The 23456-nt window shown below is 40.5% G+C and overlaps 2 protein-coding genes across 3 annotated transcripts in view; one reads left to right on the top strand and one right to left on the bottom strand.

The window, feature by feature from the left end:
• The window catches only part of cacna2d4a (calcium channel, voltage-dependent, alpha 2/delta subunit 4a), a 102123-nt gene that overhangs the window by 37719 nt on the left and 40948 nt on the right, over positions 1 to 23456 (top strand). The window lies entirely within an intron of this gene.
• lrtm2a (leucine-rich repeats and transmembrane domains 2a) overlaps positions 1 to 23456 on the bottom strand; it is a 32009-nt gene that overhangs the window by 4594 nt on the left and 3959 nt on the right. Inside the window, exons 2-6 of the mRNA XM_022196548.2 lie at positions 17264 to 17454; positions 3553 to 3782; positions 2749 to 2874; positions 2170 to 2258; positions 1151 to 1308 (exon numbers count right to left, since the gene is read on the bottom strand). Coding sequence (XP_022052240.1) covers positions 1151 to 1308; positions 2170 to 2258; positions 2749 to 2874; positions 3553 to 3782; positions 17264 to 17339 — 679 coding nt within the window. The 5' untranslated portion in view covers positions 17340 to 17454. The remainder of the gene's footprint in view (positions 1 to 1150; positions 1309 to 2169; positions 2259 to 2748; positions 2875 to 3552; positions 3783 to 17263; positions 17455 to 23456) is intronic.

The following is a 23456-nucleotide window of genomic DNA, read 5'->3' as shown; positions in this document are numbered from 1 at the left end:
TTCCAATTAACTGAAAGAGAGGAAAAAGACAGAGTGTGGGGCGGTTGTGCCAACATTGGGATGAGTCATACATCACTTAACACACACACTCAGCTTGCTGTGCCCTCTACACTAAGTTGGAGATAGCCTCAACTAAGCCCCTCTATAATTCATGAGATGACATGCCTAGCTTTAGCACAGCTCCAGTGTGTGTGGAACAGAGAAATATCTGAGTCACTAATTCCCACAGGCGGCCAGAGGGTGGGTGGGGGGGGGTCTACTTTGTTATAATCACGTGCTGCATGTGTCTCCAAACATAGTATTTATCTCAAAGTTGCATGTTGACATTGATCTGCACTGTAAGATAGGTTAAGTGGCAGAAGCAGATGAAGGCGCAACGGAAAGACAGTAAAGTGGTATTTAGCCCCCGAATGTTTTTATCTCCATGTGCGACAAAACAATCCCCTTTTGCAAACACAGCTTTCTCTCCAAATATCACACCCATGTGTGTGCTCAAAGACAACACAGGCTGCTTTCACCGAGCCTTTACACTTGTCCCGTGCTTTGTTTTACTCTCTCTAAAACATATCTCGTGCATCATCTGCCCTCCTAACAGCCACTGTCAGGATTTCGTGTTCGGCTATGAAATGTCTCCTTGTAATTTTCTCTGCGGCTCTCACGATTATTAAATTATCATGTCCGCCGTGTGTCACTCTCTCCGTCTGAAGTGTACTGAACTGAGCTGGAGTGGAGCCCAGCAAAGCAGAAGAGAGCCGAGTGAAACAGGGAGGAGAATAGAGCAGAAAGAGAGGAAATGCTTCATTAGCGGGGCAGCTGAGGCCCACGGCGCCGAGGTGAATGTAGATTTTTACACATGAGGAGAGAGCGGAGAGCAGCTGTGTTATCTGATGTACTAACAGCCTGCAGAGACTCGTGGATACAGTACACAGAGACACACAATGAGCGCAGTAATCTGCATTAGCACACTGATGCAGAAGCACAGGCATGCACAAATCGAAACAAACACCCAGCCACGTTTGTCTCGGGGGTAAACTAGTGTTCTCCTGTTTCCAGCCACTCCTTCGTGACTTCCTCTGCCCTCTTCCTCTGTCTCTCAACTCAAATCAAGCAGACCTTTTCAAAGTTCTTGGTACATAAATCAAACATCCACCTCTGTACAGCAGCCACTCCATCCAGTGTTTGAAGTCGCGGAGGTTGCAGTCACATTCCCACGGGTTGTGTCCCAGTTCCAGGTGTTGCAGGTTGGCCAGTGGCTCAAACGCTGCCCTCTCCAAACCATGAAGCCTGTTACCCGCTAGGGACAGCCACCTTAAAAAAAGAATGATAATAATAATCAGTAGAGTCATATCAAGTGGATAGGATCACGCTCTGATCTCATATTATGAAATTATGCTGTCCAAGCTATTCAAATCAAAAATACAGTTTTGTTTTGAGAAGCCAAATCACCCAGCCTTAACTAACATCACCGCTGCTGCTAGCCTCTGTGCCAGCTGGTTAAAAAAACCATCTGTCGTTTTAGGGTGGTCAGCGTTCAACCTCTTGCTGTGAAACTACAGCCAGTCTCCTCTGACTACTGTAATTGCTTTTTTTTCCCCCTTCTCTCTCATTGTGTAGTTAATTTCCCACATTTTCTTTCTGAGTCATTCTTTGCCTGGAAAATCAGTGAATCCAACCTCAGAACTTTCACCATCATATTCTGTTTATGACTGAAGAATGGGGTCATTCCACGTCAAATCATGACATTTTTCAAACAATTTCTGCTCTGCTGTCTCTGATTTGCCTGAAGTGTTAAATACAGTTATTTATAAAGACGTTTGTGAAATTTTAGTACTTTCTGAATTAAATCATTTTAATTCTTTCACACATTGACATTTGAGACCATGCTTCAGTTCAATTTCAAATTTCAATGTGCAAAATGTGATTAGTGCATCGATGGGATCCAGGATGTACTTGATATGTCACTGTAAAGTTTCACAGATACCACTTTAAGAAAATCTATATTTTATTTTGAAAAACATTCATGCAAATCAAATATAGTTGAGCAAAAGGCCCCTGATGATTTGAGATGGAATAATTCATTGTGATCTTACTCTGGCATTCCTGTGGAGGTCTGTAATCTAGTAGTAGGATTAAATATGTCTGCAAAACAGGGTATTTTTTCACGTCTACCTGAGGCTCTGCAGCTCGTCCAGCAGGCCAAGAGGAACCGAGGACAGTCCGTTCAGTGACAGGTCCAGACTCTGAAGCCCACCCAAACCCTGTAAAAACATCACAGCCACGTCATTGTTTGCATATCTTTGGACTTAAAACCCGCTGGCTTCTCTCATTGTTCCCACAAGGCACAGTCAGTCAGTCTATGCGTCACTTGATGGGGTAACCTTGTCTAATTTACAATCCCCAGTGAACTCACGACACAAGCTTATGTGACTGTTTTGGTTCAGATAAAAGTGCATCAAAGTGTTTAGCAAATGGTTTATTACTAATTTACCACCTGGATGGGAGCCCAGTCATGTCAGTATATCTGCTAAGGTTTGCTCCACTAAAGAGCCTGTAGACGGTAACCCGGGAGCTGAACCGGTGCATCATTACTGGTATCAGCTGCTGTCTATATTCATATAGCATCGTGGTGGATTGTCTGATTTGACCGTACATTTGCCGCAATACATGACAGGCATATTAATAGCTGGAATAATGCCTGTTTTTTATAGGTTGTACCAAATGTGGTGCTATATGATCTACAGTACCTACCTGGAAGAGGTCTCTGTCCATTACTGTTAGTGAGTTGTTGTGCAGAGTCAGTCTTGTCAGGTTGGACATGTCTCTGAATAATCCAGCTGGTAAATTATCCAGGTAGTTATTTGACAGGTCCAGCTCCTAAAATATGCAAAAAAAAAATACATTCTCAACTGTTTAGGCATTTGTATTTTAGAAAGATGTCATTGTTGCAATGACAGCTAATGTTATTGTTTCTAGCTGATTTTATTCAAAATGGATCCTCTGCTCCAAAACTTTAATGCAAATTTTATACCTGAGTGTCCACTTCTTTTTTAGAGTACCCCATATTGAGTGGAGTAGCTGTGAAAAGCCACATAAATCACCAATGTTAACATTAGCGTTGATGGTAAATAGACCCAATCCATTGTATCTGCTAAATACCCGTCATGGTATTTACAGCTGGAGGTAAAGAGCATCCAGATGTTGGAGCTAATGAGGCCGCAGTTGTCGCACAGTAACTATCCATCATTTTTTATCTGCAACATTTTAAATACCAACTTCCCTGGTCTCAGCACACAATATGCTAATGTTGTGTAGCCCTGCAAAGCCTTGAAAATGTCAACTTTTCTTAACTTTTCAGACTGAGAGCAGAGGTTCTCTGCAGTTTGCTCAATACTAGACTCGCCTAACAGCATCACTTAGAGCCGTGGGGGGATTTCAGAGTGTGAGGTCAATGCAGAAAACACCATGATGCACAAGAACGTAACAACAACCCACAGCATGTTCAATTATGAGGCAGGGGATGAAGATACACCAATAAAACAATAGGCTGCAGACCTCCAGAGAGGAGAGGTTAGTGAAGGCAGAGGCTCCCAGTGAGGCGAGCTTGTTGTTGGCTAACAGGAGGGAGCGACTCCCCGGAGGCAGTAGGTGCAGGGGAGGCAGGGAGGAGAGACCCCGGCCTCCACAGTCCACCACCGGGCTGTCTGAGGAGCAGAGGCAGGGAGGAGGGCAGGAGGAGGCCGGCGGCAGCAACACAGCCAGCAGGCAGAGGAAACAGAGCAAGACTGGAGGAGGAGAGGAAAAACAAAACACGATCATTTAGTTCTTTATGTAAATTATCATCTCAGTGATGCGTGCAACAGAGAGATTGGACAGAAAGTGAAAATTATGACTGTTATTATAATTAGAAATCCAACCAGCTAATCATTTCTGCAAGACACATGGTCAACCTACAGTGACAGTCCGTAAAATAGTCTCTCATTCCACCCAATTTCTTTCATGAAGTCCATGTTAGAAGAGATGGAAGACCAGAATCAGGAAACCGCAACCATCTCCAGTGTCTGAGTTTAAAATCGCAGATGCAAAGACGATACAAAAGCGTGTGGAAAAAGGAGGGAAAGCAGATTCAGAATGTCTGCTAGAGAGAGGAAACAGCAGCTCATTCCTAATAAAACACCTTCCTGTGCCAGTGGCAGTTTTGCTATGCTACTTAAAAGCTGGAAATAGTCCGGAAATTTTCATTTCCACGATTTTGCACCTCACTTTCATGCATGTTTAAACTTCAAGAAACTGCACAGAGAATCTGATTCTTGATTTTTTTAAAAAAGCCTCTTTATGCATCCTGGAGAAGATTTGTACAGTGAAAACTAAAAGTCATGCAAACATTCTGCCTGCGGCTTTAAAAAGCAGAATAGAAATGCTGCTCAGACTGAACTAACTCATCATCTATGTGTGTGTGTGTGTGTGTGCAGCCTATTTTGCCTGGCATTTCAGTCTATTCTGTATCATCACAAAGCTATACTTGGGTGTTTATGAGCGAGTGTGTCAGTCTTTGTCTTTTCCATTTGTGTGCGTCTCACAGCTGTCTCTTAATAGACACTCGTGAAGGGAAATCCCCTCCATTTTATTTCACTTTCAAATCATTGTTTTCCTGCAGACTACAGTCAGCTCATCGTTTCCACTCATTATCTCTGTTTCCTTCTCTGTTTACATCTTTGGCGCCTTCTTTTCTTTATTTGCATCTCTAAATTCGGGCCTTTTTATTTATTCTTCATGTCATTTTTATTTGTTCTCTCTCTGTATGAACTCACGCCTGTCTGTCCCTCTCTCCAGTCGGCCTGTTCTCTCCAACTTAAGTCTCTTTATCTTTCTCATTCCCTTTCACTTCAAGTCTCTCGACGCTGCTCTGTATTCCCTCAGTGTCTCGTTACAGTGGCTGACTTTGTTTCCATCCAATGGCTTATCAGCACGACTTTTGCTTTATCTCTCTGCGTACGAATGTGTGTGTGTGTTAAGCCGCAGCAAAGCGTGATATTAAGAAAACTACTTTGTCCAAACTCCAGACACAGACGCAGCAGTTTTTTTTTTAACTTCCTGACAACACTCTTTGCTTCACCAGCAGATTTCATCACTCGCATCATCTGCATATTATTAGCATCAATTTCTCAGCGTGCGACCGCCTTTTGTCACACCACGTCTCACCCGCTCGCCTTGTTGTATCTCCTCTCTCTGTTGGTCCATCTGTTTTCCTCTACATTTGCCTTCTTTCTCATTTTCTCCCTTTCTCTTCCTAATCAAGACTTCATTGCCATTTCACCACACATATTGGCCGTCTGGCTCTGAAAGTGATGAAACCAGAAGAAATAGCAGTTTATTGGATGGTCTACGTTCTTAAAAAAAAAAAAAAAAATCCATACACATGAAGCAGTTTAATGACAGTCATATCATTCCTCTAAAGTGACTTGACTTTCCTCAGGGCTTCTGCATCTCATTGCTGATAAAATATGAAGTTTGAAGTGAGAGTTTAGAAGATGTTTTATGAATCCCCATAAAATGATGTTTTATTCCCTTTTAAGCTAGGTATAAATGACTTTTAGTGAAAGCAGTCTTGGAAATAACAGCCTCACCACCAGACAGACAGCGAACTTTAGTCTAATTAATCATAAATGAATGGAAAGAAGGACTGAATCATTTAAGAAAAATGCAGCACAGTTGCACTTCTTTAGATATATTGCAGCTGAACTGTGATTATTTCTATAAATGCGAATCCTGGGTGATATTTCTGCTTAAAGTTTTTGCACAAGACAGGCGTTTATTGAGCATAATCACAGACTTTTCTTGATTCTGCAAGAAAAGCTTTATCGTATTCAAGTGTCTCAGTTAAGTCATGACAGTGTGATAATGAGCCAGCAGCACATTACCTGCTGACATGTGTTTAAAAAGACCTGTCAGATAAGTTGACGCTGTTAATTCTTCCTGATAATGATCAAAGTTTTTCGCTAACTAGACCTGTCAAGTTTCATTTTACCCATTTAACACATTTGAGTGAACTTAAAGGTGATGGTAATTGGATTTTGATGCCTTTATGTCTTGTTGCTTTCTTCCTGTTCCTTGTTTTCAGTCTTCTTGTTAAGCTGAGCAATGGTTTCATATTTAACACACAGATCTGTGAAGTGCTACCGACCTTTTTGTCAAAAAATCAGCAAGAAAGCGAATAAGTCAAGTTTCCGTAATGATAATGCTGAATTACAAAATGATTTAACTCCGACTGAATTCCTCAGTCCTAATAGAAGGTAACTGAATAGTAATTTAGCTGAATTATTTGTTTTTCAGCTTAACTTTTTTAGAGCAAATGTGCATATACTAAACTTCTAGTTTAAGAATGAATATTTAGCCATCAATTTATCTCACAATTCTCTGTTATTGTTTGTTACTTTTTGAATTATGTATTACCTTACACTGTTTAAACCTCTAATTCTCAAACTACACACTTGCAACAGTCTAGAAATAGCTGCTCCTCTTGGACAGTTTTTCTTTTTCCTGCCAGACAACACATAACCTCCATCAATCAGGACACTGCCCCATTTTGCGTTCTGATCCAAAAATGCTCAGAAAGTGAAGGCATGTGGCTTTATACGTGTGAACTCTCCCCTGTTCCTGTTCTGTTATCCTCTCTGCTCCATCCCACAGTATAATCCTAATCTCTGGGAAAAATTAACTCCACTTCATAAATGGATGAAAGGGGAGATTTGAAAGTATCCTGAAGCGTCCTGTGCTGTCTTACTTTGTAGTGGAAATTCTTTAGAGGGCCAATCCTTCACTGCAGCAGCTCAGGAGGAATCTAGAAGGGTTTTGCTGCTCAGTGGCTGTGAATTTGCCATAACAGGTTGGAGCTGTTTGAAAAGGTGCAGTTGTGCAGGAGATTTGTGAGGACAATGTAGCTCCGAGGTACAAGCACTGTTATACAACTGAGAGAGAGTGGGGAGAGAGAAATTGTGTTTATTTTTCAGCTTTCCTCTCATATAATGTCAAATTTTTAAAAGCGAGCGTCTTTGTGCGCCATTCATCTATCTGGCTTTATTTTGCAGAGGTATTCATTCTCCTCCTCTCTTCTCTCCGAACGCCACCCCTCTCTTTTCTCCTCCCTCTGCTACTGTACGTTATAACTCCCCCTCAGCCCCTCCCTGCCTCAGCTCAGATCTTCCAACATTTATGAGTGGTTTTAGCTGCTCTCGTGGAGTAGGTGGTTGTTGTTTTTGGCTTATTTTAGCTGCTCCAAATCCTCTCTGATGTAGCGCTCCACGCAGCCAAACCAGAAGGAAAATATTCCGCCACGGTTAGAGGAAGATAGGGAGGTTCAGTCCAAATAAGTTTAAGTGGTTCTGCGCAGTTTAATTCAGTCCAAACAGACTTCAGACTGAATCTTTTATAAGAATTCCCAAACACATGCCGTAAAAGTGCTTACATTTCGGGCAAATGTAGGCTGGCATTGCTCTCAGTGAAGGAAAACAAACTAAGACACGGCATTAAAATGCAACAAGATGTTTCTGTTTGATTGAAGCAAGACTTATATGAGGCAACTCTTAGAGCAGTATTGCTTGTCAGAGCCCCGACACCCCATGTCAGTAGTGACAGTCATGAAAATTTTACAGTCCAAACAGCTCAAGATTGAACAATAAACAGCTCATTTACATTCAAACATTCACAAAAACTTCACAGAAATTCTTGCTTATTATTATTATTATTATTATTATTAGACTGAAATCTATTTTTAAATTGTTATATTATTTGACATGTTTTTAAGAGAAACTAACCACGGGGAGATTAATATTTTTCATTATCTTCTCACATGAATGATGATTGGAGCTGTTATGTAATATTTCTCCTTATAATCACCAGCTTGGAGGATCTTTTAAACTTTTAATACCTCAGGCTTATTTTAGCTAGCATGGTGCATGGCCCACCTATAGACAGTGTGTGCATGTGTCCACATGAGTGTTTCAAGCTGTGAAAAGGTGCAAATGGCACACTGGTTGTCGGTAATCTTTGAAAGAGGATTGTAGCTGTCAGTGTATGTTTGCATATTCATTTGCATGTGTGTGCCTACGTGTGCGGTCTCTTGGCTGTCTTGCAGTACTTTCTGTCTATTTCATTTCTCTGTCTGTGCTGTGGGATTGTAGGATCAGGGTATTATCCTGACACACATAAAATAAGATACAAATGGAGAGATTTTTTCCAAGTCATTATTATTTCAGAAAAAAAACCTAAAATAAGCGAAAGAAATTACAAGTATCAGATGACCCATGCTGTCCCACGATCCTGGTGATGTTTGACAGTGTCTCCTAGGAAACACCTCTTGACACCTTTGGGGCCTCATCTGTCTGTAAGTTTATATCCAGGGGCCCCCGGGTGACACTGGACCCAGCTATGATGTCAGGCACTTCTGTTATTGAGCCCAGTTGCATGTTACCAGGAGCCAAGCTGTTTTCCATGCAAGCGACAGACTTGCTGCTATCTTGTTACGAGGACGACCAGCTGTCCTCCGTATAACAGACGAGCTGGCCTGTATTTCTTAACTCTTTAATGTTTAAAACTGCATCTTGAGTCTCAACTAAGTCTGTTCTTGTGCAGAGTTTAGATCTGACTCCTGTGACTCCCAATTGTAGATGCATCACCTGATACAACATTACAGCGTGCTTTCGAAGCAACCATCCTTCAGAAATTTTGTTGTCTTGTATGGACGGAATTTAATCACAGGCGGATTTGACATTACCAAACAGACAATCAGTTGCCGGTCCCAGATTTTCAAATATGTGAATTAATGCCTCTTCTGGAACCTGATGTATTTATCGCTTTGATATCTCGCAGATATCGCAGTATCAGCATAGATCGATATGAGAAGTTGAAAGTAAGCTGTTTTATTGTGTGCAGGAGAACATGCATGGAGTAGTATTGGAATAGTTTTCTTCATCACACCTCTAATTCCACTGTGTACAATCTCCTCGACACTGCAGCACATGTAGCAGAGTATGCATCACAGCTGAGCAGACGGTGATGTGGAGTTGACTGGTGTCTTCATTTGAAGCTGCTAACTAGTCTGTGAAATATGTTGCTTGAAAGTTAATAAACAATGATCCCATCATTTCCCCTTTTCAATACTATTCAAAATATATAATTGTTGTATTATATATGAATAATATCAGTAAATATGTCAAATGGGAAAATTGGAAGTCTCCACTCTAACAACATCCTCAAAAATCCAGCATTATTCAGACTCTATCCTTTTCTCTGTTATCTGTTGCCATCTTGGTCTTTTGTGATAAATTCTTAAGCATTTTCGCAAATTTTCTGACTTTTTTAGATGAACATTCAGAGAACTAATTTTCACATTATTTAGGAATGAAATCAGTCTTTATCTGCAGCATTAATAAGCAACATATTTCAACGTGCATTTCAGAATTTTGTTTATTTTAGATGCTGAATAATCCAAAATGTATAGAACAGTCTTCCATAGAGTCAAAAAGTGCCTTTTCTGTAGCTATAAAGGTGGTAGAATCTTTCATTATTCCCATCTATTATATATAACTGCATTTACTATGTTATTTTGTTTGTGTTCTGTGATATATTTCAACCACAAGGATCAAATTTGCTTTGAATGAATCGTGCAAAGCAGTAAAAGTTTCCATGTATGCAAAGATATTAGAATGGCAGATGTGCAATAGTGCCTTCGCCTGTATGAGATGAAGAAAAGCTGTAATTTGTCATATGATGTGAAAGCGACGGGACATATAGCCTATTTTCCTACAGCAGTGTCTGTCATTTGTCAGAGGATGTTATATGTCTGATCCCCGCTGTAACGTGAAACCGTATTTACTTAGCTGATGGAAAACAGCCACCCAGCGTATGCGTGTTCAGACCTCTACATACATACAGCATGCTGCCACAATGAATATATCATTCGTCTTAGTATGAAGGACATAAAAAAACTCATAACACACACACACACACAATGTAGAATATCAAGGTCTCTTGACTGCCACTACAACATGTCACCACTGGCATAGTGTTACCATAGCAACCAGGTGCTTTAGAAAAAGAAGCAAAGGCAGAGAAGTTTGTGGTTTACGTCCAATCTCATCATTTAACCCACGGTGTCTCTGTTCTGTCTCGTACAGAACCTTTCCACCTGACTTTCAGGCACAGGCGTGTATAATCGCTTACCCACACTGAGGAAGTCACGGTCACACACATTCACACACCGACAAACACACAGAGACAAACATGCAGCAGCTAAGGATAAGCAGAAACAGACTGTAGGGGTTTCGGCTGTCCTCCTGCTGACAGTGTGATGATGAGACGAGAGGAGAGCGCTTCTCCAAAATCTTGATTTTTATACATAATTTCCGTCTCTTCTCCCTGCGGGATCACCTCCAATTATCTCTCCCTATTTCTGTCTTCCCCCTCTCTGTTTACTCTTGCCTCGCTTTCTTTCTCCATTTTCTTCTCCCACCTGCTGTTTTCCCCTCTCGCTCCTTCTGTCCATTTCTCCTGTGATGAATTCTGCATCAGCATCATTATTTTGACTTGGCGTGGTGAGCGTGCAGGCTGATCTACGACTCTAATTCATGCTATTTGTTTCAATTTGCACTGACACACACATACTCATTCACCCTAGAGTGTGTCCCATGGGAGTGTGTGACAGGCAGTGACACTGTGTTTTTGTGATTGTGGCATTTAATTAGCAAGAGTGACAGAAAAGACAAAGAGTCGGAGAGATAAAGAGGTAGGAACAAAGGTGACAGAAGTGACGAGGGAAAAAATTATCAATAAAGAATAATTTTGTGGTATTTTTAATATCTCCGTCAGAGCTGATGCTGATTTCAGTGTATCACCGTCTCTTTGATGCGTGTTGCAGCGCTTTGTACTGACCACTCAACAGGGTTTCAATCCAAGGCTGAATACATTCAGAATTTGGAGAGAAAATGAGCGGCGCCTGGCTTTTGATGTCACATCCGCATCAGTGTGACTAGAATAGAATACATGTGGCCTTGGATCTGCGAGAGGTCGAAACGTATGCCCACTCATTCTTCAAACGGGACGGATGGACAGATGGTATTGATCCAAACTGCTCACGCACGCACCAATAAGTACACTGTATGTGAGACAGTTGTCATGCCGTGGTTTTGTTTCCAGTTTTTAGTTGGTTAATTTGTAGATATACTGAGAGATTGCTAGACAGATAAATGACAAATCATACATATATTTACACACTATTGTTCAAAAGTTTGGGGTCACCCAGACAAGTTCATGTTTTCCATGAAAGCTCACACTTTTATTCTTGTGCTAACATAACTACACAAGGGTTTTCTAATCATCAATGAGCCTTTCAACACCATTAGCTGACACAATGTAGCATTAGAACACAGGAGTGATGGTTGCTGGAAATGTTCCTCTGTACCCCTATGGAGATATCCCATTAAAAACCAGCCGTTTACAGCTAGAACAGTCATTTACCACATTAACAATGTCTGGACTGGAGTTATCATTCATTTTATGTTATCTTCATTGAAAAAAAAACTACTTTTCTTTCAAAAATAAGGACCTTTCAAAGTGACTTGAACAGTAGTGTATGTTTACAGCACTAAACTTTAACTTTATACTTTCATCTGTGAAATAAAGGGAAATATTTGTGAAATTAGGATAAGCTTGTATCGGTGTAGTCTTATGTTTTTTAACAGTCTTTTTATGAAAAACAAGAAAATATATTGTATTTTTTTATTCACTCATCATTTTGCATTAGACATGTAAATTCACAATCTATTTTTAAAAATGTTATTGATATAGTCATCTTTTTAAACAAATACAAAAAATAAAGAGGTAAGACATATTTTGATACAGTCAATGTGAGATAGATAGATAGATAGATAGATAGATAGATAGATAGATAGATAGATAGATAGATAGATAGATAGATAGATAGATAGATAGATCCAGCTTGCCATTACACTTAGTTGTACAGTCCTTGAAGTCTCTTATCTTGCTAATTAGATCCCCTTTTCTAAACGATCACATCTCTAATAGCTTTAGACTATTAGCCATTTTCTAAGATTACTTGGTGGGTAAAGTACTATTTTCTGTGAGGAACTGTCTCTGCTGAGATCATTATATCTTATCAGCCTCAAGCTATATCCATAGTGGACTGGCTGTGAGTCTAATACAGTATCAGTACATTGGGCAAGTGCTGAAATGGAGTGGTGCTGTTTGTGGTACAGAGGATTATCCCGATTTATCCCTGCCAACGTCCTCTGAAAGTGGGCCAGTACCATGTATTAGTACGTTTCATCTGGCATATTTCTGCTGTACCTGCACACAACTAGCCAGTGGTCAAAACAGAGGGGAAAGTAAACCCGGTGCATGCAGATTACTGCTGCTGGAGGAAGGCCAAGGTCACCTCGGAAGTGTAAATCTTCTAATTCCTAGTTGACGCTACAGCAAAGCTCATAGAAAATCACCACAAAACAAATGACGGTATGTTTTAATTCCTAGATCGCCAGCATACAAGTCACAGCTGGTCAGTCAGTTCAGGGTCAAAGCCACAATGTCCTTATAGTAGATGATCCTGGAAAGATTATACACAGTAACATATATGTAATCTGAGGTTTGTGCAAGAGGGAGTAATCCTATCAAATCTTTTTATGAGAGAGAAAAGGAAAAAAACAAATAGTGAATAGTGTTTGCTTAGTGGAGAAACTTCACCACGGATCCCTACCTCTCGAAAATTACTATCAATTGCATAAAGATAGTTATTGATTACATACTTGAATTTGCCAGATGTTTGCCAACAAGCTGCCATTCCAGTTTCTATTTAACTCCAAGTGTCATATAACACTATGCGAAGGGATCAGGCTCCTCTCCAAAGCTAATGCTGCACACACACACACACACTGCTGTGGATTCAAGCCAAACCCAACATCCCAGCAGGGTTGAAAGGTGCCGCCAGCTACTAACCACCTGCTGATGAGTCTGGTTTGTTGTTGCGCTTCCACAGCTCACCACTGCCCCTGGAAGTGTTTGTTTTTTAAGGATCGCTTTTTGGCCTTTCGCCTTTCTTGCTCATCACGTCGCCCCGAAGTCAAACCGGTTTATTATTCATTCGATTTCACTACCTAATAGCCTGGCAGGTGGACCGAAAATTAGCTTTCATCGCAGCCACTTTATTAGCTGTGACGCCGACCTGTTCAGACGAGCTAAAGTGACTCTGATGGCTCTATTCCAAACCTTATGCTCCTCTCTTAGTCAGTGTGTTACAGCTGTACTCCAAGCACAATGCTAAGTCACGGTATTGTGGCTGCATTCCAAACCAAACACTGTAGCCTCACTGAGTGTATTATATCTCTGTTTGGAGCCAAATCCTTGCTGTTTTCTCTCTATTTATGCTCTATCACTCTTTTGATTAGAGGCTTTTCGGTTAGAAAATGGGGTTTGTTTGGAGCTGCAACAAGATATATAAACACCAGAGCGCACAATCAGATACGGTGCATGTATATGCGAATGAAAAGGAATTAATTTATATTTTCTTGTGTGTAAAAGTGTGTGTGTCGGATGAGAAAGTCTGCTGGGATCGTGGAAGCCTGGAGGCACCATATGGTCTCTGTGTCGCTCATGGACCCCTCTGTTCTCCTCTATCGCCTCCCCTCCTTCATGCCATCTTTTCCTCACTGTGTTCCCTTTCACTACACCTCTTTGATCTCGCATCTCTCCTCCTCCGCCTCTCCACTCCCTACTGTTTATATCGTTTTCTCCCTGCTTCCTCTGTTTCACTCTTTCTGTCACTCACATTTTATACTCTCCACCTCTAGTTTGCACATACTTTCAGCTCTTCTTTCTGTACTGTTCTCTGTTTCTCTCTAAACCAGTGGTTCTCAGCCCTGTTCCTCAGGATCCACTGTCCTGCATGTTTTAGATGTTTCCTGCTCCAACACACCTGACTCAAATGATCAGCTCGTCATCAAGCCTCTGCAGAAGCCTGATGACGAGCTGATCATTTGAGTCAGGTGTGTTGGAGCAGGGAAGCATCTAAAACATGCAGGACAGTGGGTCTTGAGGAACAGGGTTGAGAACCATTGCTCTAAACCATTTTTCTTTTCGCTTTTTGATGCTTTGGTGTGACTTTCCAGTAATTTGCTCTTTTAAGGGCTTAGCTAATGGCTTAATAGTTTTAAAAAATAATTTATTAATTTCTCATGAATCGGTTACAAGTTGTTAAAAAGAACAACTTTTGGATTCCTTTAGTGAAATAGCATGGCCTTTGAAAAATAATTTAGCTTTTAAAAAAAGTTACTAAATTTCAGTCACTAATTAACTCATGGAGACCTGATGGATAGATGTGGAATTGTCTACCAAACAGAAAAAAGAGCATTGCAGACCTGAATGTTTTCCATATTAGTGGTTTCATTGATCTTTGAAGCACCGGTAAAGCTTTTTTTATTGTAGGAAAGTGTTCATGAAGTTCTAAATGTAATTTTAGTGACTTATTGCGCCATTTAAAAAGCACCTTTATTCCATTTGGCTCTGTTTCACCTACAGGTGTTTGTTTGGAAAAGCATCAAAACGACGACCTTTGTTTGTAACACGGAAATATTTCCAAAAACAAATTTCAGCCATTAATTTTCAGTCACTAATTGATTCATGTAAATGCACGACTTGATGGATAAACGTGAAATCGTGCACCAAACAGAAAAGAGAGCGTTTCAGATCTACAAGTTGTAACAGTTTTAGTAATTCAATAAATCTATAAATTATTGTTAAAGTTCTTTTTACATTTTTAAGATAGGAAAGTGCATATAAAGTTATAAATCTTGTTTCAAAGTGACTTATTGCACTATTTTATACATATCTTTATCCGTCTTTTTCTGTAACCAGGAGGTGTTTGTTCTTTTGTTTGGAAAAGAATCAAAATAAAAGTATTTGTTAAAAGGTAGTGTCTACAGATACGGACCCGTACCCGTAGCCTGTGACCTACGGATACGGCACTTTCCATTTGCCAGACAGATACGGACCCGTACGCGAGTCTCGCGAGTCAAGAAGCTGCTAACCACTGCAAACTGTTGAAAGGTAAGCAAAGGTTAAGGTTAGGGTTAGTGTTAGGGTCAGGTTTAGGGTCCGTACCTGCAGTACCGATGCTACGGGTCCGTACCGCTAGCGTCTACCGGGAGTCACGTGACCAGATCTCGCGTATCTGATTGGCAAATGGAAAGTGCCGTATCCGTAGGCTACGGGTACGGGTCCGTACCTCTAGCAACAAACTTGTTAAAATCAGAGATATTTACAAAATTACTTTACTTCTACACAGTAGATGTTTTGATGATAAAGAATTTATGCAATAAACTGCAATGGAAATGCATTTATTGATTGTTTGGCACAACAAAATTTACATCCCCTTTCAAAACATCCCCCTGCATCACTCTCTGTCCCATGTAGAACTTCATCATATTCGTTTAGCCATTAGTTAGAAATGTGACCAACACTAGGTGACACAGACGGATGCTAACAGCTACTGAAGGGCTCCATTTTTCTTATTGATCTCTTTCCTGTCTTGAAACCACACCTTTGCAGCATTTCAGCGGTCGGCACAGAATTGGCACAGAAACGCATCCTCTCTGTCGAATCCCATTTCGAAATGCACTTTATCTGCATCAGAATGAAACTCATCATTGAAAATTTCATTGTCAGAACTGCAGTCGTGCTCAGTACTCGCTGGCTGCCCCATTCATCTCCTGGTGCATGCGTATTTCAGTAACTCGGTATGCTTGTGTGTTTGAGTGAAAGCCTGTGCGGAGTAAAAGCAGAGATCAGAGAGCATCTGAGCTTTGCGAGAGAAGTAGAGAGAGACGCTGAAAAAGTCAGAGAAAACACCTCTTAGAAAAAAAAAGCTTGGCAACACCTGTAATGCACATTCATTTGAGCTGGAGGGAGACTGGGCATTGGCATATTATACTGCGTTCAATACAGCATAATTGTAAAGATGAGACACTGAGGCTGAAAGAGAGTGTTTTAAATGACTCATAAAGAACATTTCTATGGATTCTTTTTCCTTAAAGGCTTAAACAACACCGTTCATATAGCAGGTGTGGTAATAAAGCTGACACTGATAATGGAGTTACATTGGCCTAAATTTAATGCAGCAATGAGGTTGAAGGTAAAATGAGGAAGGAAGAGGTTTGAGGTGCCGAGATGGAGCCCAGAGGGAGGTGTATGTATCGATTCAGAGGTTCTATGTGGGTGTGTGGAGGTTCTGACAGATAGTGTTGCCCTGTTATTTAGTGTCCCTGGTGTTCCACAGCAGTTTGCGGGGGCGTTTTTTTTTTTTTTTGCCAGACACCTCTGGAACAATAACACACCTCCAACAGGAAGACAAAAGATCCCTTATTTTCACGGTGTCTGTTTTTGTAAAGCCATTAATTTCCACAGCATGTGCTCGTGCTTGTGTCATATTAGGTGTAAAACAAAAGAGAGACTGAGCGCTCTCATGTTTGCCTATTAGCTGAAGACTTGTCTGGAATCTCCCGGAGAGCAGGATTCATCCACTCCACCGACTAATCCACAACACACACACACACACACATGCGTACAGCTGTCCTATCTGTTGCTATGCCACCCGACTTCTGATGGATTTTTGTTTGGACTGAGCGTACCCGTGGTGTGAGATGGGAGAAGAGGGGAAGATTATGAGACTTGGAAGCAGGGAGGAGGAAAGCGGACATGAAGAGTGAGGGACTGACAGGTGGAAATGGGCAGCGAGATATGTGACGAAAACAAGAACAAGAGGAAGAATGTGGAGGAGGCTTAGAGAGGTAAAGCCAAGAGGGTAGATGGAGTAGACAATAAGGTAAAGGGAATAGGAAAAGAAAGAGGCAAATACCATGGCATTCATTCACTCCTCACTTTGCTGTGGACTTACAGTATTTATGCAAACAGTAACGTGGCATTTCACTGAAAGACTTGGCGCGTGGCCACAGTATGCTCAGTGCCCTCATCCTTCGTGTGTGTGTGTGTGTGTGTGTGTGTGTGTGTGTGTGTTCAATCATCCCAGGCATGCTAACATTAGCAGCTGTCAAAACAGACACTGTTCCTCCTTTCATGCGTAGTTAGGAGCACAATACATGTGAATCAAACAGAGCAGGGTTGAGTAGGAACAGAGCAATATTTTCTTCTTGTCAGTTGCTCCAGTCTGACTCATCGTTTCTCTTCTGTTTCGGCAACTCACCGGGTCTGGCCAAGTAGATGGCAGCGCTGGTTGAGGGCAGGCCGACACCCCCGGGGAGGTGGGTGTGGGGGGGCATGACGCCGGGCTCTGCGGCCTTCCTCTGTCGGAGGAAAGGGGCGACGGAGGGGGTCAAGCCGCCATGCCTGCAGCCTCCACGAGGGTGGCGGCGGTGACAAGCGACACCAAAGCACCTAAACAGAAAGAGAACAGAACGGACGAGTAAAACAAACACGTCCTAATATCGCATCACTCACAGTTACACACACGCTCCCATATACGGCAGCAGCAGCAGCGTGTTGTGTGAATGCACGTTCATGTTTCTGAGGATGCCTCCTCGCATGCATTAAAGGTGTATTTCCACGTCTGTGCGTGCGTTTGCACCTTTCCTCGCTGCTGGGCATATGTATGTACGTGCTCGTTCGCACGCAAGATGACAAACAGCTCCCCTCTGGTATTCCATAGGCATAAATAATAGATGTGTGTCTGTGGTCGTTTGCACAATCAGTTTGCCTTTAACACAGACAGACCCCCTGCTGCTACTGTCTGGCTTAGAGACTGACAGAAGGGAGAGGAAAGCAAGAGAGGAGACGGTAAAACGGATATGCAACAAGAAAACGAGATGAAAGGATTAATGGGGAGAATTCCAGAAGTGCATTTGTGTGTTGTACTGCAAAACTGCCCTTGAGCAAGGCAAGCAATGGCAGGAGGTGATGCAGTGCTGCTCACACTCTTCAGAAACTCATTGCTGAATAAATAAAGGTATCACGGCGGCACTTTACCTGAACTGAATCTCACTGAATAAACAGGAGCATATTTGTCACCTCAAGAGTACATCCAGTGCCTGAAAAATAGGGTTCATTTTATTCTGTGAAATCCAGGAAAGCTTTTCCAGCTACACGACTCACACTGAGACAATAGGCCACAAACCTGCAGGAAACCTTCTTCCAAGTGTTCTATTAATCTAAAAAAAAAACATAATATAATGTTATTGTTTCTTCTTTGCTGTTGTGACTTTGTTTTATTTGCTGATATTTCAATAAAGGCTTGTTATTAGTTGTGATTAGTTTGTCGCGTCACTGAGACAGATGGACGGGAAAAAATGAATGACCTATTCCAATTACGGCAGCGCAATAAAACATCCCCCACACGCTTTCAAAAAAGATGAGCCTTCTTGTCACTGTTGAGTCATTACAGTGAAAATAGGTTTTACGAGTGGGGAATTATCATCAGAGAAAAGCTCGCTGGAGGCACGATACCAAGCCACTGATGCACGCTGTTGACTCGCACCCCCCCGGGCCAATCAGTGTAATATTGAAAATGCTGGAGTGCTGCTGCAAGATGCACCTTTTCCCAAAGTGTCATCGAAAGCCAATCAGCAGCGTGTGAAATGCTGCACTAATCAGATTAGGCGGTTGTTGTTCAATGGTGAGCTGTTTGTGGGGAAAAGTCAAAAACACAAGCAGGTTTGTTTTCCACGCGATTCATTTTGCTGACAGGTTGAGCGAAGGTGATTGTGTGTTTGTGATTGGTGGATGTGTTTGCACTTGTTTGCTGATGCATGTGCAGTAATTACGCAAATCTGTAGCTGTACCACATCAAATAATGCCAAAAAATGCCAGTAGAAAAAAAAATCTGTAATTTTTGCACAATTTTTCATTTTAATTTTGCAGATTTTGGGGGGTATTTTGGAAATATCCAAAAGAAATTTATACATATTTTTTTAAATAATGAATAGTGAATTTATGTGTCCAGTTTCAAATAAGATCAAAACCTTTTAATATTCATAACCATACTTTTTAAATATTTTTTACATGAAACTGTTGTTAAAATACATGCATATAAATTTATTATAATTTCACAGATATGTCCCTTTTATTTAACAGATGAAACTGTTGAACTGAAGTTTAATACTGTCACTATATTTTGAAATTAGACAGAATTAATGGCAGATAACAGACAAACAACAGTATCATTCCGCAATTTTACGCAGATTGATTTATTAAATGAGAGACATCTTGTATAATTTTCACCACAAAAAATGTTGAATCAATGTCATTTCATCAGGAAATAATATCTATAAGCATGGATCATATGTCCCAATGCAATATTATTTTATCATTATCTGTGTAATTTATTATTTAAGCTGTCTATTATGTATCCACTTATATTATTATCATATATTCTAAATTTGAAGTGATGTACTGCTAGGAAATGTATTTTGTTATGAGGAATTTGTGTTTTTATGAGATGGTTATTTTCTGTTATTTTCCTTTTTTTCCCCTTTATTCGTATGTTTGTTTTTCAGAATAGAAAATAATAGACATTCTTTATTGTCCTTGCAAATTTCCAGTGAAATTAGTCAGTGGTCTCACAGTGTATAATAAATAAATACAAAGTGGGATCAGTAGGAATTGCTAGTAATAATACTGCTTTTCTACAGTTTCGTGAGAAAGGAAAAGAAAACTGAAAACACAGACTGATATATATGAAAGTAGCTGGAGGTATTAGTTCAACTTTGTATGCAAATATGCAAGCAGTCACTTCCAAAAGTAACGCTCATCAGTCAGATCTAAGTGTCAGCAAGATATTTACAATCCTTTATATATGCAAATCAGAGGAGAGGAGAATTTAGATTTAAGTCGTATTTAGAGAAATGAGATGACGAGTAAAGAAGATGTAGAAAAGAGACAGTGATGAAAGATTATGAAGAAAAATAAAGGTGAGGCCAGAAGGGAAGTGGAGGTAGTGCAGTGGGTAAACAGTGAGGACATTAAAATTCTCCTCCACAACCTCTGGAGCATTTTGTTGTGTTGTGTGTGAGTGTTGAGTAGGAAGCTTGTTTATGTGTGCCCCAGTGGTGCTATTTGTGTTATCATTATTGTTATTAGTACCTGCCAGACACTGAGCGTCTCATCTCTCAGCTCTCTCATGTCTTTCTCTTCATTCTCTCCTCATATGATCCTTTCTGACATTCTCCTCTCCAATATTTATTTTTCTCATTCTTATGACCTTCATTTATCAATATTCAGGATTTCTTTCCCTCTTTCCCGTCTCTCACGCTCATTTCGTCCCTCCTTCTCAGTCCCTTTCTCTCCCTGACAAAGGAATGGGGGCATGTACCGAGGATATTCAGCAGATGGATTTCCTGCATGTGATTAAAGTCACATTAGCCAGGCTCTACTGGGAAATTTCAGTTATTCTTTTTAAATGAGCACACAAGCTTCATTTGAAAAACCATGGAGTGTAGACGACAAATGGGAGGAGCTCAAGGAATTTGGGAAGATTCCTCTCGTTCTTTGCCTCCAAGTTCAAGCTGCAAATGTGATGTGAATTCATTGCGCAAGGCCAGATTGACATGGCAGGTGGCTCCTGGACAAAATGTTTGCTGTTGGGCTCGATCACAATTATTCCATTAACCTTCTAAACCCCAAACCTCATCAGCAGGTGTGAAAAACTTATCTTTTACAGAAAATCACCGAAATTACACCATTTAATAAACTGTTAAAACAAAGAATCACCTGATTTTCTTTCTCTTCCAGTGGTCCCTGAATTAATCATGGTATTCTGAATCTAAGCTTAAAACTATAGTTCCTAAAAGCTTTTTTATTCTACATGACACAATAAAAAATGTGCCAAAAATGTACCGTTTACTTTAACCAGATTCTATAAAAAGCAAAATATTCTCCACTCCTCAAGGCAACCATGAAGCCATTAATGACTCTGCTGCAACAAGCAGTCACATGACAACAATTCTGAGACTTTTTGGATGAGCTGCAGACTGTTTGCACAAAACAGATAAGGAACAAGTATTTAAACAAATAAAAGTTAAATATCTTTCATATATAGAATCAACATTTGTTTTTACAGTATTTGTGGGCACTTGGAAAAATGTTGCACATGTTTAATCCAAGTTTTTTTTTAATGTTTGAAAAATATAGAAGTTCAACTTCAGTTTTTTTTTCCTATTTTTATGATTGATGGCAGTATGATTTTGTCATTTTTCACAGAAGTCATTTCTGAATTCTCTCTACTTCTAGCTATTTTGTGCTTTTTCCATGGAGGTGCAGGACTTTATGTTGCAATGAAAAATGAGTCCACAGCGAGTAAAAATGTGGCAGGAGCAAAAAATTACTTGGATTTAGATGGTTAAAGCCATTTTTTTTTAGGAATACACGAACATAAAGCCACTCTAAAAGATGGAGCCACATTTTTTAAAAAATAAAGTAGGACTCCCTTTGGTTGATACTGAGTGATTTAGGTTCTGTGTAATTAATTAAATGACGGAAAACCAACAGACACCCAGTGAATCTGAGGTCAATCCTGGGTTTTTCTTGTTGTTTTTTCACATTACTAGTGTGTATGCAAGAGTGATGCAACGTTAATTCACTATTCCAGTGAAATCACAGTACCCATAAGGTATACTACCCCAATTAACAAAGTGCTCCCCACACACTAAGATCAATGCAGTTTTTCCTCAGTCAAAACTGTTCATCAAATTAAATATTTTGGCAGCAGTTTGAAGTGCTGTGAAATCAATCTGTAATTCTGCTTTAAGCTTTGGGACAACAAGTGTTGCCTCAGTTTTCACATTTGGCCATTTGTCAAATGATTCATGGCATTTATTTTTTTACATTTGTTTTGCAGAGAAAACTGGAGGAAACTGGCTGGAGATAGTGTGTCACTTCATGAGCATAAATTAGAGTCATTCAGCTTTCATTGATAGAAAACGGTAATAGAGTGATTGTCTCTGTTTGTCTGTAGTGTTTTGAAACAAATAGGAATGGATGAAAAAGTGAAAGAAAAAAATGTAAAATTAATGTAAAGCTAAAAAGCCCAACAAAGTGACATTTTTCATAAGGCTGTACCTTTTTATTTTTCTTAACATACAATGAATTACAAGCCAATCAACATGTTTATTTCTGTTTAAATGAACATCTTTTAGCTTATTATTTTTAAATGTCACTTTAACATGACATTGACATTGTCCAGACCAACTTTGCTGTTTTGACGGGAAGACAGAGACACACCTTTGTAACATTTCATGAACCAAGTCTGTATTTTCTTTTTTTAAGGGCAGTGAATGTGATATATATAACATCTGGATAGCTGTTACAGTGAAACTCAGGTCTGTCTAGACACTTTAAGGCTGATTCCAGTAACCTGATCATCCCTGTCAGTTTGCACTTCACCGTGGTTGCAGGTCATGCGGGTACCTTTTTTCTGCACACTACACTCACTGGATCCCCAAAAAACTGAGCCGACGCCATGCACAGGTTACCAACAAGGCTACGTTCTTTAAAGGGAAAGGTAACAAGAGTGTCACTCCATATCCGGTTTCAGCTCCTCTCATCAGTAACTCAGCGCATGTTGTCGTGTGGATAAACGAAGGCTTGACTCAAAGAATGTTGGACTGATGCTTCAAGGCATCGATTTTCAGGGGGCAGCCCTAATTTATCAGTGCGCGTGGCTAAATGTGTCCAGATTCCCTCATGCTGGGACTGTCCTTTAAATGATGTATTGGAGGTGCAGCAGAAGGTCACCTCAGCAGCCACATGTTACTGTTCGCCCATCAGTTCCCATCATGTTAAACAGATGATGTGGTGGCAAGTCTGCCTGTCAGGCTATTCTCAGAAAGCTTTTTTTTTTTTTTTACCAATTTGAACAGGACACTGGGGCTGCACAGTCCACACATGCACACATTCGTGTACACACACGTGTAAATACTTTTGTGCCAGAGTGACCCTGCATGTTGAGGAATCAAATAACACCTCCTCCCCTCCACTTGTCTCCCAGCTCCTCTTTACATTCAGCTTTTTTATATTCTATTTCTTCCTCTGGCTGTTTCCTGTTCGCACTTAAGCCGGATTTATATTCCACAGGGCGCCGCGGAGACTTCATGCAGAGCGCCGACATGCATTTCCTTAAAAATTTAACCACACACCTGGGAGCTGAGTTAAGTAGAGACCACCAGCTGTGACTGGTCGGCTTCTGTTTTCTCCTATAAGTTTCCTGTACGAGAGGAGACTGCTGATAGTGAAGAATTGAGGTGAAGAAAGGTTCAGCAAATCCAACTCCAATATATACATCCCTACCACCATCATCACTCGCCAGCACAAACCAGCTAAAGAATACAGAATGGTATTTGCTTTAGGTGCTGCCTGTATGTCTCTCAGTATCTTCCTTCACATCACGT

This window comes from Acanthochromis polyacanthus, chromosome 1 (assembly GCF_021347895.1).
Source record: "Acanthochromis polyacanthus isolate Apoly-LR-REF ecotype Palm Island chromosome 1, KAUST_Apoly_ChrSc, whole genome shotgun sequence".
NCBI lineage: Eukaryota > Metazoa > Chordata > Actinopteri > Pomacentridae > Acanthochromis > Acanthochromis polyacanthus.
The sequence above is the reverse complement of the archived record's forward strand: the minus strand, read 5'-3'. Positions and strand labels throughout refer to the sequence as shown.